We start from the raw sequence: 19,021 nt of genomic DNA on the forward strand, positions 1-19,021 counted from the left end.
CGATAGTATTATAACTCCATTTTTCTGCTTCAGAAGAAGCATCCTTTCCAGATTCTAAAGAACTGTATGTGAATAAATATAAAATTAATAAAGTTACAGTCTCTTTCCTACTCTCCCCCCTATATACTGATGCAAAAATTACTAGAAAATACTCCTTTTGAACATCATGTTTAAATCTATCTGGCTAGTCTCTTTAGGGATACCTTGAATGTAATAATGTGGTTTGTAAGCATATTCTGTTAACAGTGAGACAAAGACAAGGAGGAGAAAAAGTAATAAACTGAACACTGAAACACTAACCCTAATGAGCAGTAAGGCAGATGGTAACAGAGACCTGAACTCCTAAGTCACAGATAGATGATCACTAAAGGAACGACATAAGCACAACCTTGAGAAGGTTCACACAGAACTTTGTAACTGATAAGAACAAGAGAAACAAGGTTATCTATGTTTATCAGTCTCATGGGAAAGAGCAAACATATTATGGAATATTTGAAAGGCACTGTGAGACTGTGCAGAAAGACCAGCATCTGGAAAAACCCAAGGTCAAGACCAGGGACTGTGTAAAGGCCCTTTGGTGTGGGTATGGATATCAGACATTTAGGGCCCATGCTATTAAGGGATCGGTGAATGTGAGTGTGCTTGTGAATCAAAGGAGTGAGGGTGTTCAGAGTTCTGCTAGCAAACGTCAACCCTGAGCAGCCAAAAAGAAGGAATAAGCTTGCGCTGCCCATGCTGTTCACATTCATGTGAGCGCTGCCTGCGTTTAGCTTTTCTACCTCTCTTGTCTCTGTGGCCACTCACGTGTGCATTCTGTGTGCACATCAGTGCGATACACGCACAGCCTTGCTAGGGCTGAGTCTGTAACCTGGAACAGCAGCAGCCTCCATCTAACAGAAGAAACCTCCTGAGCTGAAATTCAAGGGATTTGGCTCCCCTTACCAGTCTGCAATCTTCCATTTTCAAGAATGAATTTTAATCAAAAAGTCATTGAATAAATTTAGTGGGGTAAGTATACTCTTCCTGAAACTGCAAGTTATTTTATAGAAGTCTTTCCATAAAGCCTGGTATGAAGAATTGCCTCTTTTAGCCTTGGAAAGAGTCAATTAAGTAAAAATATTTGGGAGAGCAAATATATAAAGGGTGAAATATCACAGTGTATCTTCCTCATTAAAACTATCCACTTTCCCATTAACAAATGCGTTTAGGGAACAGGAGACAAACCAAACAGAGGTACTCTGTTCAATACAGTTTCTAATAGTTCTATATTTTCTACTGAATTAAGAACAGTATGAGCAAAACTAGACTATGTAACTCTGAAATTCAGGTTTACAAATCAGCACCATTTCAGTAGCACAAGGGCTACAAATTATCTCCAGTTTTCTCCCAGCAACAGCAGTATCACTTGAAGATTCTGCAACAAGTCTCACAAATACAAAATATATATTACATTTAAAATATCGACTTGTGGTACAATGCTACAGTGCAGCATCTTCTGACAGATTTCCCCCCCCCCCCCCATGACCCGAAGTCTAACTGGTGTCATACCTCTTACAACCACGGCTGTTTAACTTCTTCCAGGGCGGCACAGAGCTACTGCATGTTGCAGTACCAGGCTCCTGAAGACAGCCTTGGCTTGTCTGCTACTAATACCACCCAAATAAAATAAAATTTTTAAAAAAATACTTCTAGCCACCTTCTCATGTCGATCATCCCAAGTTTACAGCATATCTTACTTGCTGGAAAGTGAGGTAAGAAACAAGGCTCCTATTCATCTTTCCTTCAGCACCAATGGGCATTTTTCTGAGCTTGGGTTAGTAAGAGAGGTTATTATGAAGCGAGATGAATCCCTCTCTGCCTCTATTTTCCTCCTAACAATAGTGCATTTTCAGTTGAAAAACTTGAAAAATTGAGTGCGAAAACATGTTCTGAATACTTTATTCACTTCTCCCTTTATTGTTGTTTATAACATTTTATACGTTTCAAAAGAGCTCAAATCTATACCTCTCACTGGGCTGTCATTACATATCCATTAATGCAGAACCCTTTTCACATCATTTTGATCAGTGTTACTGCCCTTTCCCTTGTGCTCAACTGCTAAAATTTACTTCCAAAACTTCAATAAGCATTAATTACATCACAATTATACCTCAGACTTTTACTTATTTATATCCATCTGATTTTCAATTTTCCCTATTTGCAGAGGAAGGAGAGGATAACTGTGTTGGGTTTTGTGTGGCAAGGTTTTGGTAGCGGGGGGGCTACAGGGGTGGCTTCTGTGAGAAGCTGCTAGAAGCTCCCCCTGTGTCTGATAGAGCCAATGCCAGCCGGCTCTAAGACAGGCCCGCCGCTGGCCAAGGCCAAGCCAATCAGCGCCTCTGTGATAACATATTTAAGAAGTAGAAAAACACTTAGAGAGAGAGAGAGCTTTTGCAGCCGGAGAGAGGAGTGAGAAGATGTAAGAAACTCTGCAGACACCAAGGTCAGTGCAGAAGGAGGGGGAGGAGGAGCTCCAGGCGCCGGAGCAGAGATCCCCCTGCAGCCCGTGGTGAAGGCCATGGTGAAGCAGGCTGTCCCCCTGCAGCCCATGGAGGAAGGATGAGGGGGTGTAGCGATTCCACCTGCAGCCCGTGGAGGACCCCACGCCGGAGCAGGTGGAGGCACCTGAAGGAGGCTGCGGCCTGTGGGAAGCCCACGCTGGAGCAAGTTCCAGGCCGGACCGGTGGACCCGTGAAGAGGGGAGCCCACGCCAGGGCAGGTTTGCTGGCAGGACTTGTGACCCCGTGGGGGACCCCACGCTGGAGCAGTTTGCTCCTGAAGGTCTGCACCCCGTGAGAGGGACTCCATGCTGGAGCAGGGGAACGATGAGAGGAGTCCTCCCCCTGAGGATGAAGAAGCGGCAGAAACACCGTGAGATGAACTGACCGTAACCCCCACTCCCCGTCCCCCTGTGCCGCTGAGGGGGGGAAGGTTGAAGCCGGGAGTGAAGTTGAGCCCGGGAAGATGGGAGGGGTGGGGGGAAGTGTTTTAAGAGTTGATTTTATTTTCTCATTCCTCTACTCTGTTTTGCCTAGTAATAAATTAGATGAATTCCCTCTCTAAGTTTGGTCTGTTTTGCTCGTGACGATAATTAGTGAGTGATCTCTCCCTGTCCTTATCTTGACCTACAAGCATTTCGTTATGCCTTTTCTCCCCTGTTTAGTGAATGAGGGGAGTGAGAGAGTGGCTCTGGTGGGCACCTGGCCCCCAGCCAGGCTCAACCCACCACAATAACAAAATGTGAGACTTATGAAGGAAACCTAATTACAATGTAGATGCTTTGCAAACTTCCACAAGCCTTAAGGCACCCCAACACACATTTAATCCAAGCATCTCATGAATGCACCAAAACATTTTTCTGATCATACTGAAAACTGTGCTCATTTACATGACATTCACAAATGAATTTAAAGGCAAGGGCCTGTGGATACTCTTTCTGAATAGCTTTGCTCTTCATCAGAAACAGTTTCACAAGGAAAGATCCTATTAAGCTTATAGGCCATATTCACCTAAAAAATAAGCTATTCTGTGCAAGTTTTGATTTTAAGAAGTTCTCTTCTTTTTTCCCAAAAAAATCTTTAATCTTCACAATTATGCTGAAGAAACCATAAGAGAGGCATTCTCAGTGGAAGATGACCTATAAAATGACAAGCTTTATAAAAACACTGCTTTTTCTACATCCATTCACAATCTAAATCAAAATCTGAACGCATGTGCAAGATATAAAAAACATGGATGAAAGAATATATACTTTCATAGCCTTCCATAAATTATTTTGTTATTCTAAGTCACCATTTTAAAGCCAATGTAGAGACTTCAGGTATTAGCATACATTCAGCCTCAGAGGACTTTCTGATTACTGAGGTACGTAACCATGGAGCAGACTGCTACAGTTGGTTTATACAGAATGAAACCACAGTTGTCTCTAGTGGTCTTCTAATCTACCTATATAGTAACTTTAATAGATTTATCATGTTTCAAAAATTCATTTAAAGAAAAAAACTGCCAAACATACAAACCAGGAAACCACACCAAGCATCAGCTACAGTAGGAAGAAAAGGACTTAAGAGGAGGAAATATGAATCAACATACAGACATTTGAAACTTGCTGAAAGTGAAGGATCAGAAGAAAGTTAAATTGATGAAAAAGTCAAGGAAAGATCATGAACAAATCTGAAGCAAAAGCAGAGAATCAAAATTTAACCACGGCTTTTTCAAAAAGCTAGGAAGGAGAGAGTTGTAGGAGAATTCAGTGACCAGGGTGGAAAACCAAGAAACAGAGTTGTCACATCTGCTGTTAGAAAAGATGTTAAATGGACAAAGATCTCCAGCACTCTGCTTGCAGGAAGGAAATTAAAACAAAGATGGGAATGAAATAATTAGAGTTACTGCATCAAAGAAAGGTCAGACAACAGAGTTTGTGCTATGCCATGATGTATTTTGGCTGATAGTGGAGTTCGGAGGATTTGAAAAGAAGCAACGACAGTCACAAGTGATGGATTTAAGGCTTTGTATAAAAGGCACTGCTGAATGCCAGTGAGGGGATGTGTAAGATGGGATGAAAGCATGTGACTTGCAAAAGTTCCTCTTTCAATGACACAAGAAGGGCACTAAGACATCCATACTTGCACAAAATCTGAAGTCATGAAAATAAGAAAGTGTCCTAGTCTTTTTGTTGCTTTCATATCCTTTGTTGGTAACACGCTTAAATATCTTTTAGGTTTCATCCTCTCCCTCCAATTGAGACTAAGAAATAACACACCTGTAAGCCTGTCAGACTTAGAGACACAACCAAACTTTAAATAGCAAATTCAGACGACGATCAGGCACCTGACCAGGCTGCTGCAGTACAGTCATGATACTCGGACTTGGGTAGTAGTTCTTCCTTCACGTCACTGAGATGCCAGCCAAAGATTCAAACCAACTAAGTATCTGCTGCTGAGTGATGATGTTATCTTTTTGGGAAGGGAAACCTTATGAGGTGGAAGGATTTTTAGATACCATTGGGAAGTCACTGTGAAAGTGGCCACATGAGTCCTTTTTACTGTGAGGCAGTTCAAATTTTTCTCCAGGATTCTTTCGTTAATGAAGGACTGATGACTTGCCCCACTGTCAATGCAATAAATTCCAAAAAATATTAGTGAGAAACCAATGGCTGAAATGGCTAAAATAATGTTTATCTATGTCAATTATCAATGATTTCTGAATCATGCCATAGAACTTCTCCCTATAGTGTGAATTTAACTAATTACATATTTACTGTTAAGAAAAAAATTGAAAAATATGTGCCCCACACAGAAACAATGTAGCTTCTTCATGGGTCACTGGAAGAGGGGATCTTCTGATCACTAAACCAGCTTAACATAACCCAGGAGAAAGGAGGTAGTGCTTGTCTCTGCTTGGATGAGACAAAAGAGCAGGACTTTGATATATTTTCCCGACTGTTACTATTACAGCTATTTCCTAAGCAGCAACAGCTGACTGTCAAGAATCCCAGACATAAAGGATGACTTAGTAATAAGGTGGAGTAACATTCAATCTGTGTGGCAGCCTTACCAATTCATTTTACGTATTACCCTTACAGAGACTGTATTAAGTATCTCAAACTTGAATATCTTCTGAAGTGAGGGTGAAGAACCATCTTTAACCACAAGGTTAGTGAGATGATGGGGAGGCAAATGAGTAAATCCTGAACTCCCACCTATCACCTTCCTGCCCCTTGTTTCCTTTTAAGTTTCACCTCCTTTAAATGTGGATATTAGGATACTAAACTGTTTGTAAGACCATTTCAAAAGTTAAATGACAACGAGAAAACTGAATACTTCATCATGTACAGAGAATTTACCATATGAAGCATTTTTCACCTCAAATTGTTACGCCACACCAAAAAAAAATAAATCTGAATGCGCATGCCATGACTGAATGCAGTAAGGCCACCCTAAAAATTAGATACACATTTATTTCCCCATACCTCAATCAGAAGCCTTTTTTTAATGCATTTCCTTCTTTTTGACATACTACCATTCATTTCTTTTCTTTCATTTCATAAAGGATAATAATTAGGTGTAACGTGAAAAACACTCATGCCTTTCAAGGTTACAAGAAACTTGACACTTTCCATAATTACAGAAAAACCCCACGATACTGATGATATGGCCAGTCCCGTTCACTTTGCCTGCCTCACTTTTGAAAAGAGGCACTCTTTTCATAGTATCTCCACAGTTGAATTATTTTTTGTTTAATGTAGGTAAATATCTGATCAATGTCATTTGTTCTCCTTGGCATTATAACGATGAAGCTGTGTTCATCAGACCAACTGATGAAGTATTTAATCACTGAAGTCTGATGTCAACAGCGTTACTCAAAGTATATGAATTTGCTAGTGAATAGCAGATTGATTGCAAAGTCATAAATCAGTCTCTCCTTCCGTGTTTATTAAGCTGTATCCTTGAAATCTGACAGATTGCTTTCTGTAAAATTGACTATGATTTCACTTATAGCACAGAAAACATTATTGCTTTGCAGCTACTTTCAAATGCAACACTTCACTAAAGAGGTGAGAATTTTGTAGATGTCAAATGACTATAACAGGACTATAGGAGTAGACTTTCAAATTAAATGTGTGAAGCATGCTTTGACTTTAGCTGGAATACTTCAGTGCCCAAACATAACTTGAAGCTTTCACAAATCCCCTCGAAATGAATTTGTTCAAATACAAATTTTAACAGATACTGGAACATCTAAGCACTAATCACTAGCAATCAGTGGATAAAGTCAAACTGGATAAAGTAAGCAGTTGCAGAGCAGGGCAATAAAACAACACTTTTTAATGCTTTGGAAATTAGAAGCTTTGAGTATAAAGCAGGCCTTTAATAACACAGACTCCTGGGATCTCACATTTATCTGTTATCTGGAGAAATCCAAACCCTTCTCACAATGACTAACAGAACAATCCCTAAACTCAAAGACATCCAGTTGAGTTCCATATGACTGGTACATGACAAGGTCAGGAAACTCTGCTTTGGTCCATGACAGATAATACAAAAGAAGTTTGCAAACTTATGGTCTGCAATTTAAAGGGTTTCAAATGCCAGAGAGAAGCCAGGCTGCACATACCGAACTTTTCAAATTATAGCCAAAATTATATGACACTATTTGAATAATTTGTTAAATAAATTCTGATAGCCCTAATAACAATGATGCAAAAAGTTAGCACTTTTGCCTACCTAAAATGTAATGTTGAATGTTGAACAAGTGGTACTCTGAAGACATTTCAGAGACACTCTTTCACTTCCCCTTCCCTCTAAACATCTTCAGCATTCGTTAGAGCGTGTATGCCAAACACTTTCTCTTTGTGAAATAAACCCTTCCCCTGAACACTGCTTTAAAAAAAGATGCTGCCACTAAACTCGACAGATTTTAAAGTTGTAAATAAAGCTCTACTGTTACAAACAACTGGTACTGCATAAGGCTTTGTGTTACTCAGCTACTTTCGTCAGAACAATCTTCCTGTGTGCAATGTAGTCCTGAAAAAAACCACTTAATTTAAATGAACTTGTACTACACTTATTTCACAATATATTTAAGTATTTTTCCTCACTGAGCAATCCATATCACAGTATCTATTTCTGCACTTCGGAAACCAAAGTAGAGATCAACTTACCCTATGTTTTTCCTTTACTTTCTTTCTGTATTCTTCTTTGTCAAATTTGTCTTCTTCCCGCAGTATCTCTTTCGCTTTAGCTAAGTTGATACCACTGGCATCATCTTCCTCATCTGCTTTTGCCAAACTGGATTTTTGCACAGGTGGCCACTGCTGCACTAACTGCATTACACGTCAACAAGAAAAATAATGGTTAGAATAATTTTTCCACATCAAAGTTTTGATGCCCTAAATATTCCAATACATTCTTTTTCTAGACTAAATAAAAAGGTCATTTGCAAAAGAAACAAACAAACAAAATTTTTGCACAATACAAACTCAGATACTTTATTTAACATCACATTCAGTCAAAAATGAGTATTTGAAAATAATGTGTCCATTACACCATATTACTGTTTAATGGATTCACTTGAACTTCTCCTATTTTTCTCTCTTTGCCTAATGAAACAAATAATTTATAATCCTGCTAGTCATTTTGGGAGAAAAATGATATTTGCTTTCAAGAAACAACTCTCCAAAATATATGCAACAGAAAAAAACACTGGTAAATCTAAGCAATATGTTTTCAAGTAAACAACCAATATTTCAACATATTAACTGAGAGAAAAATGAGATCAGCTTTCATCACGCAGTACACAAAACCATGACTGCAGGTTCACGTTTTGAGGGTAGCAAGGAAAACAGAAGTGGAGGGTTTTATTGATTATTGTACAAAATCTGGATTGGAAATGTTTGATGATTCAAGTTTGACTTGTGGATGACATGCTGAACACATCCAGCTTCCCTTAAATATCTGAAACTCTAAAGCAAACACAAAGACTACATATTCATCAGAAAATATCCCCACCTATCTTACGACCTCGTGGTATGAGCAGACAGCATCTGCGGTAGTCTTTGCAAAGTCATTCTTACTTATAGATTAGTAGAGTAGTAACTCTTAAAAGGAAACTATATGGCAGAAAATATAGAATGTCTTTCAGACACAAATGCAAAACCAAACATGTTTAGGACTCCCTAATGCACACGGGGTGTTATTCACCTGGATACTAAGAAACTCAACCTACTGTTTCCACTTCCTTTCGTAAAATGGGGTTTGTGTAGTTCTATTTTCTAGAAAGATTCGTAAAATAAAACTCCTTTAAGAAATGTAAGACAAGCGCATGGAGTAGAACAGTAAAACTTTAAAGCACAGTTTTAAACAGCTCAGAAAGAAAGCTGGAACAATATCCATAGATGAAAACTTTATGTTTCCTTAAATAAGTTGCCCCTTCTCTGTTATGCTACTTTTCTAACTATAATCTTTGTGGTATTTTTTTTCTCCATCTTCATTCTTTTTTGCTTCATTGCATAGGTACATAAAACATTTGCATATTTATTGTAAGATGAGACAACAGCTTTTGTACCTCTAAAAATATCTGAAGATATAATTTCCAGTCAATGAGGCAACCTCTAAACCTTTTAAATTTTGTCTAATGTCAGTAATTATATGGCTATACTCCCTTCACCTGCAATATACAATGCTTTATTTTATTTGGTCACAAAAGCAAATTATATACTTGTAAAGGTCACCTCTCAGTTTATGCCTTACTGAAATTAATCTAGAGTAAAAAAAAAAAAGCTACTGTTTTCTTAATGCTGGAAATGGAAAAACAACGTACACCGCATCTGAAGCTGTGAAATCAAATGTTAGAAAACTTTATGGAGCGTGGAGACTTGCTAGTGAGGTTATTGCCACAATGAAACCCTAGAGTGACTAGCATCCACAATAGTTCCTTTCGGTATAAAATCAATACATTTTTCCAGGGGCTATTAAAAGATCCAATTAAACTACTGGCAAATTTCAATGCACTGCTACATCAGCACCAGTAGGTGAAAATTTGGTACTTCCTAAGAAAACTTTTAATCCAGAAATAGTGAATGCTGGAAAGAAAACCAGTTAATTCCAGTACAACAACTCCAGACTTGGGGGAGCTTTGACAAATACCTACAGGAAAATTGTTTTACATTTCTGTAAGGAAAAAATAGGGTCTTGATTCCATCTGAAATTGAAGATAATAGGTAGAAAAGAGGTACAGTTCTGTATATCCACTAACAGATCTCATACAAGTACCTTACGCATATAAAGGTGAAAAGAGGTCAGTGCTCAGCGTTCCTCTTTCTCCAGTGGAATTGAATTCTAAATGGAAGCTGAACAGTTTTGCAAAATTTAATCCAATTATGAAAACCACACACTTTTGAAAAGCTTATCTTTTCATACAGATATAAAATATAAGTATTTTTGTCTTTATAGAAACTACAAATTCAGTTCCCACCGAAAGGCAGTTATTTTGAAGTGACCTTACCTCTCCATCTTCAGTAAAAACTATTTTTGTGTTGACTTTAAATTTCTTCTTCAAGATTTTCTTGGCTTCTTGGGTTTTAGTTGCTTTTTTCTTCATCTTTGATTTTGATGCATTCTGTATAAAAGAAAATGAGATTTCTTATGGTTGTTTTTTCCCTAGTCACAGAGTATATGCTTCAAACTTTCTTAAAAGCAATTAGATGTATTAAAATGTAATTCCTAAAACACAAGTAAGAGTAATTTCCAGTAAAAATTAGCTAACAGACCTTTTCATAAAAGTGTTTTAAGCAGGTCATAGCACGAGGAACTCATTTACTCTGACAACAATTCAGCATAACTTAAATTCTGTCAGCAGCAGGACACCTGACTCATTCAAATCTCACTAGCCTTTTTGGGACAAGGACACTAGATTCACCAGCTGATGCTGTTTAGCAAGCCTTACCAGAGAAGAAATCCAGTATAACTGACTGAAGCCATCAGCTACAACTAATCAGATCCCACTTGTCATCACGTTGTCCCCAGGCACCACAGCGCACCAGTTTGACTTATTTCTGTGTCAATGAACGGCACAAGTGGCCATGCAAGAACTTTCCTATTTCGTAACTCTTGTCCCTTGCAGTCCCATCTGGGTGTAGAACAGCAGTGGTAGGAGATGTTTACCCAACTTAGCATTAAATAACATTTAGAATCGCAAAAGTTATTAGCATTATAGGAAAAAAGCTGTAGTGAAACAAAGTGGTGAAGACACCAGGGAAACTAATAAATGAGTCAGCAGAGATTGTGAAATCCAGACATTAAGACTGCTTCCAACAGGCTGAGGCTGTTCTTTCCTGACTACCATTGAGAAAGCAACACTGACCAGAAAAAGCAAATATTACCAGCAAAATAGTATCGCTGTATAAAAAACACTGATACTGAAGTTACATTTATTTTTTGTGTGCATAATCTTGCTGTAGAAGAGGTGAAGAGGTCACTTCTATTTTTTGACAGAGACTGAAGATTTATCCAGAGTATTTTTACATTTTAGAGGTAGTTTGCAACTCTAGGAGGACCATTTTAATTACTTCTGTAAAATGCAGTGGAAAATAAATTGTCACATCTACAGATGGTCCACACAGGTTTCACAGAGCCACCCATCTGGTGGTAACATCATGGAACCAAAGAACGTGGAGATTCCCAACCTCCAGTTCTTCTTCTGAGAACTCTCCGTTCAAGAACAAAAGCCATATGTCCAGACACAATACACCCAGAGGACATTTTAAGCAATAATTGCCATTGTAGGAAGTATTTTATAGCAAAAGATATTCTACAGGAATACGTGGAGACTCCTCAAGAGAAGATCCACGACTCATTCATCACCCTGTAAAGAGTGCCAAGATGCGTTGCTCAGGAAAAAGTGCCTGAAAAACAGTCACTAAACTGTTTAAACTTCTGATAAATAACAGAAAGTAGTCAAAGCAACCAGAGAGAAAAAGGAATAACTGAACTTTATTCTCACTTTTCCTTTTTATTTTGGTCATTTTAATCAGTTTCATCTTCTATACCAAAACCACTATAAAAGAAAGCAAAAAAAAACCCTAACTCAGAAAGTCACTGTCATCATGGTCAGCACACTAATTCACTGAAATATGAACTATAAAAGAGAAAAATTACAGTCTTCCTAATAGGAAAAATGGTTTGTGACAGCCACTGTGCTGTGTTATCAAGTAATGACCATATCTATTATAGAAAATAGTAACTGTAGCAGCACTTACGTCCTCAGTATTGTCATACAATTTTTGTTGCACTGTGCAGCTACTACTACTTAGGCACACCTTTAACAGCTCAGAAAGCTGCGCTATTCCCTCACTCCTCTTGCTTATCCTACAAACACAAATTCTTTGAGAGTCTGCATAAGCATAAAACCCTTAACCTCAAAATACGGACTACTTAGTATAACAACAGAAACTGTCCAGAGGAAGAATTTAAAGAAAGATGTACTTCAAGGCGGTAGGATAATACTTCTCACTAACACAACATTTTCTTTCATCTTCTCGTTTTGTTACTCTTTTCCTCTTTTTTTTAATAAAATCTTCCGTTTCAGCACTGCCAGCATTATTGGTACCAACATAATATGCTAATGTAAAAATTAAAGGCGACTGAACATTTCAAATTGGTACATCAATATTTTGTAAAATTATATTTAAATATGAATCTCAGCTGTTTACATTTCTTGGTTTAAAAAAGGTTTTCCAGGCTAAAGAGCACAAATATCCAGTGGGCTCTGTTTGCATGCATACATAGGCAATATTTCCAGTTGTACCTTGTTGCCCCTCCCTGCTCTGTGTGATTTCGAGAAGTAAAAGTATTTTGATGCTGCAAAGTAGCATGGAAAAAAATGGGATAGGACAAAATTTCCAAACAAAGAGGAGGAACTAGAGGAGGGGGAAACAAATAGGAAGGCAAATTCTCTCACGATACACCTAAAAGGCATAGTGTAAGATCAGCATGTGAATTCAGCAGATTTACAATATGCTACATTAAGGAAAGGTAAGAGATCAGAATTTTAAAAAACATAGAGGAAAGAGCATTGGTATAAAACTCTACACACCACACAGATAATTAAATTGTGTTTTTTATTAGGACACTTTCATTGCTTTACAAAACTGAACACCCTTCAAAGGCAATAGCTACCAAGGCTCCATCAGCTTCAGACATCGTCTCCTGACTGATACAGTTTAAGGCCAAATGGGCTCAGATATCAAAACATTTTCATCACAGATATAGGCACGACTTTACAAACAACTTGACTTCACTGTTAGTAGAAGTGGTGCAGCCCAGGAGGGAAGTTGGGTGGGTTAGTGCAGTGGTTCCTGGCATGGCCTCCCTGTCCCAAGGGGGAGGCTATGTGGTGCAGGAGAAGAGTCAGGCAGGTCAGCCATGGGATGTATGTAGTCCTGGGGCTACCATGGGGTCCCATAAATGCTGCTTCAGTCCTCTCCTGGGGACCTCTCTCACATTGTTCTGGACTCCCTATATAGTCCTAAAGACTCTCTCTTCTGTCACCTCTCTCTCTCCATATGTCTCCAGCAGCATCTTTCAGAGCATCTGCTCCCCACATATCAAGAGTGTCTCCCCATATCTCCTGCCCCAGTGGCTGCCGCTCTGTCTTTAACATATCTGAGCCAGGAGTTCCTCCAACTGGCTGCAGTCTTGACGCAGGATGGGTTGGTTACATCCATCTCAGCTCATGGCCTCCTCCCCCATCCACAGCACCCCTGGGACCCCCTCACCCAAACGCATATTGCCTTCAACCAAATTTCTAATGCCACCATCTGCCTTTGCTTTAACCCCAAATTTGAATGGCTACACTGAAAAATCAATTTCCCATCACGTGGGAGTCTGATTTATCCATCGTAAAAAGCATAACACCAACGGATAGCAGACCTCAGGCTTTCCTAATGTGCAGTGCCAACCCTCGGTTCCCTGTGTTTTGAAGCCGTTCTGCTTACTCATTTCCCATTTTCATCTTTTGTACTAGAAGATACCTGACAATTTACAAGCAGCAGGTTGGCATTTAACCCACATTCTCCATGGCTTCATCTTTCTTCACATAGAGTTCACCATGCCAGCAGACGACACCAGCTGCTGGAGGCTGCCAAAAGATGTCCTCCATCTGTTAACCTCAAGTGTTGCAAAGAATACAACCATGGCAGGAGCAATGACTCCTCTCTAACTGGTCAGTACACCACTGCAATCTGGGGTCACAGGCTTTGCAGGCAGAAACACTGTCACATCAGCAGACATGAGTGAATGGAGGGTTTCTGCTGACGACCAGACCTTGCCCCTAATGTCAGAGCAAGCCATGGGCCTGGGCATTTTAAAGTGAGCTGAGAGGGCACAGCAGCTCCCCACACTGACTGGCTCACTCAGAAAACACTGCATATCAAACCTGCTCAATCAATATCTACCTCAGTAAATCCATTTCTAAAGGTGAATTATACCATCAAATAAGTCATCGATCCAAAGCAGGCACGCGTGACCTGGGCAGAGGTTTTTCTGTTCCTGTTAGGGATCTGGTTTAACGCCAGTGAAAGCACCAGCTGGTGCTTCTCACGCGCACTTCCCTATCCATGAGAAGAGGTTACCTGCTGCTCACCAGCGCCTACATTTTGCCCAATGCCCAATAAAACAAGCCCTCAAGTCTCACCTTTTCTTCTATGAAGATGTGGCAATAGTTAAACTGATCAAACAATATCAGAGGGATAATCAACCTCTTTAAAATTGTATATAACAGTTAACATTAGAAGTTAAGAGTCACATGATTTTATAAAAAAATCATAAAACGCAGGCTCAGCTGCAGGGTTGGGGGATTTTCTATTGTTACTAACCAAAAGTCTAAATTTCTTCTTCCTTTTGCACATGCCAGATGGCTTGCTGGATTATTTAATGAGTTAGAATAAAAACAAGCTCTTAGAAGCACAGAAACATTTTGATATATAATCAGAAACAATAGAGCTAATATGCAAGTTCTTTTCTATTTTTGTCAAGAAGGAGCAGGCTTTTGTTTTCTGGCTTAAAAGATCTGATATTCTTAGCTGAATCTATGACAAAGGTTTTCTAAATGAAGATACTGACAAGTTTAAGACATAAGATTTACTATTTTTTAATTTTATTTTTTTTTTCTGAAAAGATAAGGCATCAGAAACACAAATGCCAGTAAATTTTGCTATTCTAATATGGAATAGTTTTTCTTATTAATAGAATATTTAATAGACTAAGTATGTAATCCTCAGTAACTCAGGACCAAAGCACTTACAGTCTCTTTCTATAACCAAGACAAACACATTTGCTTTGACCTTTGGAATGTTACAAATCATCAAATGTTAAGTTTCTTTGTTCCTAACTACAATTTCCTTTTTAATTTCAACTCAACAAGCCTGTGAAAGCAAGCACAGTATATTCACCACAGAAGCTGTCTAAAGACAGGACTGTATTATTGTGGCAGGGTAAAATATCTGTAGAAAAAAAGTTATAATCAATTTTCCAGTCACATTAGCTATAACAAGCATTACTGCTTTTGTAGGGGTTTTGTGAGATTTTTTTTCTTCCCCCTGCTTATACCTTAAAATTCCTAGGAAACATGGTGCTGTACCTGGAAATATTTTTGAGTCTCTCCCAACATTATTAGATTACTTTACCCAGAATTCAACAGCAACCGCCTCTGAGAAACAAAACAAACAAACAAAAAAAAAAATCAATGTTGGACTCAATTTCACACACTTGTTTTGTATTTCTTCAAGAAACTGCCCACAACAGGAGCAAGTATTATCAAATTTGTATTATTACCAAGCCTGTCAATCCCCCTGTCAAGCTACTGAGTTCTGACTCAGAAGCCATTCCCCACAGAATAACACACAGGCTTGCCGGATTGAAGCCACCAAACCTTAGACAAAGAGAAGGGCCATCTTCCTCTTTGTGTAGTGGGGAGTGTACCAACATGGTTTTCATGTAGCAGGCACCACGAAGCTACGAGACTGAGTATCCTCAACCACTGCTCTAAAACAGCCTAACCATAAAGCATTACCTCTCAACCCCATAAACTTCCCAAACTCAGACTACGAGGCTTTGATTATCTACAACAGACACACAGTTAGAGGAGAGAGAAATTTTCACTTCTCCTGACAAACATCTAACCACAGAAGCAGCAGTGAGATACAAACTTCACACCTTACACATAATTATAAAACATAAGAAGGAAAACATCAAAAGGGCCAAATAACCAGACTTTGCAGACCAGTCCATATTACTTCAAGCACCTACAAAACTCTAAACACCAAAAAACTTCCTCTGAGTAATACAATTTGTCTCAACCACCCATCTGTCTTCCCATTGACTACAAAGGACCAGAGAAGGAGAAATCCTAGGATGCAGCATGACCACAAGGAGATTTATGGGTGCTGCTTTCCTTCATGATCTCTGGTAGCTAAGTGGTCTCTATTTTAATTTCCAACCCACTTCTCCACAATGACAGCTATTCTAGTTCTTCCTGATTTCTGCTGACTGCTCACGAGCCACAGGCCTCTCTGCACTGTCGTCAACACCAGAACAAGCCGAAGCCACTGAGCAGCAGTAATGTAAAGTTCTTCAAACCATCCCTCCATTTCCACAACACAACTCCCCCAACGCTTCCTAAGAAAACAAGCTTCTTTTGTTAACTTATGTTGTGGTTTTTTAATGTAATACAAGTGAGGTTAATTTTGCTTTGGTGATGTGTTCCAAGTTTTTCCTTTTTTAATTAGATGTTAAAAACTAGGAAGCCTAAATTCACAGACACTATCCAACCAACTTGCAGAGCAGCTATATATGTCACTGAGCTCAGTTTTTATCATGACAGTTGTGAAGATATGGAAATAGGCAGGTTGGGACTCAAAAGACCGAACCAGCACTCCTTACATGTTGTCCTATTTGCTTCTTTACAAACTTTTAGAGCACATCAGTCAAGTATCAAGATCAAGATCAACATGATCTTGAATTTTTCCAGTAATGGCTTAAATTAAAAGGGTGGATTGATGGGGTTGTTGATGTTTTGGGGCATTTCTTTCTTCAGGGTGTGGGTGTTTATGTTATTTCGGGTTTTTAAACTAGTATCATGCAAAATTTCAACCAAGACACTAAAGTCGAAGTTATTGGTTGGTAATTCCTTACGCAATATTACCATTTGAACAGCTGGACACCTAAATTACTTGTTACATCTATTCATAATTTACTTTCCAAGCCTATTGAAAGAATGTTGATTTTGAAAGAGACTATTTTCTAGGGTAGAACAACCTACACGGAGAACTGAACATGGCTTTTACAGTAACAGTTGTGAAGATAAGGATAAATCCAGGTTGGTATTCAAAAGAAAACCAGCACTCTTGGCATACAGAATAGCACAGATACAAATCCTTTCAAAAATCACAGCAACAGGAGAAAAAAAAAATAGAGGAAATAAGAAAAGCTTCTAATAAACACTATTCAATATTGCTAAGCACATTATGACAGACCAAAAGATCAGCAGTTCACCACACTATCATTCCCATTTAAATTGCCATTCAGATCAAATAAACAGCAACAGATCCAAGAAACCATAGCAAAGACAGAACTGTACTATGGCAACCACATGCTTAGATGATGCTTGCATTGGGTTTTGATTACCGTTAGGACAGAAGATTACATCGGAATCTGAATTTCATTAGAGTTTTGTGTTTGGGTGCAAGAGTTTGGTTAGAGAGGATGTCTTAGTCAACAACATAGTATTATTTTCTATAAAACAAATTAAATTAAGTCATGAAAGTTGAAAAGAACTAAACATAAGATTAAATTCTCAGTATTTAACACAAAATGCAAGAGTGAGGATTAAAAAAACTACCAACTTACAACTTGCTAAAACAACTAGAATTTTCTGCAGTATATTCACATGATGAGCTTGGTTCTATGTTTACACAGGTATTTGCTACAATTCCTTGTATTTAGAAAAAAGCATTTATTTAGGAGATCGTTTTTACTTGTACATAGACTATGATAGCAGAAAAAAGGAGAAAGAGGTGGCAGTAAATGTCTCCATGCCCAGTACTTCTCTCCAACCACAGACAAGAACCAAGCTTAAGAACAGAAACCTTTATTAAATGGTTCTTCAGTGACAAATCTTACTCCTGTTTCTGACACCACATAGCTGTATTTCTCTAGAATACTTCTAAGACACTGAAAACAATTAAAATAATTTTCTATTGAATTATTAAACTTTTTCTATTAATGAATGCATATTCCATGTGATACCCAACTGTTCATTTTAGCAGCTGCTATCAAGACTTAAAATTTGGAGTTCCGGCAAAGGCTAAACAGAGATAGAGGTTGAACTTTCTCCTCCTAGCAAGTCAGTAAAAAAAGCAAGGATTAAAAAAAAAAGATGTTGATATAGCAAAATTTACATTAAATTACTGAACTTATTCTGTGATTTACAACTTAAAAATCGTAACTATCTAAACAATGTCAAAGGCACCAGCAGTTTGAGGCTTTGGGAAACCTGGTCTAGTGGAGGATGTCCCTGCCCACAGCAAGGGGGTTGGAACTAGATGATCTTTGAGGTCCCTTCCAACCCAAACCATTCTATGATTCTATGATTTTCAAAACAATCTTTCTTTGCATGACATTGGGGGTTCCATCAGTAGCTTTGCACCTCCAACTATGAATTTAGATGAGAGAAAGGAATTGTTTATTCCACACACAAATCTACTCCCCATTCATGTTAAGAGGTTTACTTCTGCTTTAACTATTTCCTCTTGTTTCTTTACAGGTAATTTAGAAATGCCTGGGTACCATTCCTACTCCTGAAAGGTCTTCTGAAATATAATTCCTGTACCCTCACAGCAGCATTTATCATGTATAAATTTAAACCAAATCCTGAAAATAAATTAACAAAGTGTATCTGTATCCTTCCATCCCTGAGAAAATTTTCATTGCTTCTATTTTCTATATTGGGGGGGGGGAAAAAAAAAAAGTTAATGTTTTACCCTGATATAAAAGCCCACGGTACCAGAAGGAGCCACGAATTAGCAGCATCGCACAATCGATTTTTCATGCATTTTTCCTCCCTATCTTTCTCTCTCAGCTTTTTTTTTCTTTATTTTCTTTCTTTTTAATATGTATCTCAGACTCGTCCACACAACAGGAAGATTTTAAAGAGTGCTTTAGTGAAGAGCCAAGCTCCCCCAGCCCACAAAACAAACATTTGATTTGAGTACTAAAAATTATGTAATTATACACACAACTCTAGTATCTACGTACACCAACAGTTTTTGGCACTGATCTGCAAAGTCACTGCACCTCATTTTCCAAATCTTTAAATGTAAGACTATTATATAAGAAATAAGGCAAAAAGTAGTAACTAAGTATATCATTATAAGATCCAATAGGGACAAAACCACTATTTAAGAAATTTGTGAGTTACAGTAATT

General features: G+C 38.4%; 1 protein-coding gene across 1 annotated transcript in view; it reads right to left on the reverse strand.

Moving 5' to 3' along the window:
• Positions 1-19,021, reverse strand: part of DDX10 (DEAD-box helicase 10) — a 193,499-nt gene that overhangs the window by 68,811 nt on the left and 105,667 nt on the right. The window contains exons 14-15 of the mRNA XM_054808723.1: positions 10,045-10,158; positions 7,703-7,864 (exon numbers count right to left, since the gene is read on the reverse strand). Of these exons, the coding sequence (XP_054664698.1) occupies positions 7,703-7,864; positions 10,045-10,158 (276 nt within the window). The remainder of the gene's footprint in view (positions 1-7,702; positions 7,865-10,044; positions 10,159-19,021) is intronic.

Source organism: Grus americana, chromosome 1 (genome assembly GCF_028858705.1).
Source record: "Grus americana isolate bGruAme1 chromosome 1, bGruAme1.mat, whole genome shotgun sequence".
Lineage (NCBI taxonomy): Eukaryota > Metazoa > Chordata > Aves > Gruiformes > Gruidae > Grus > Grus americana.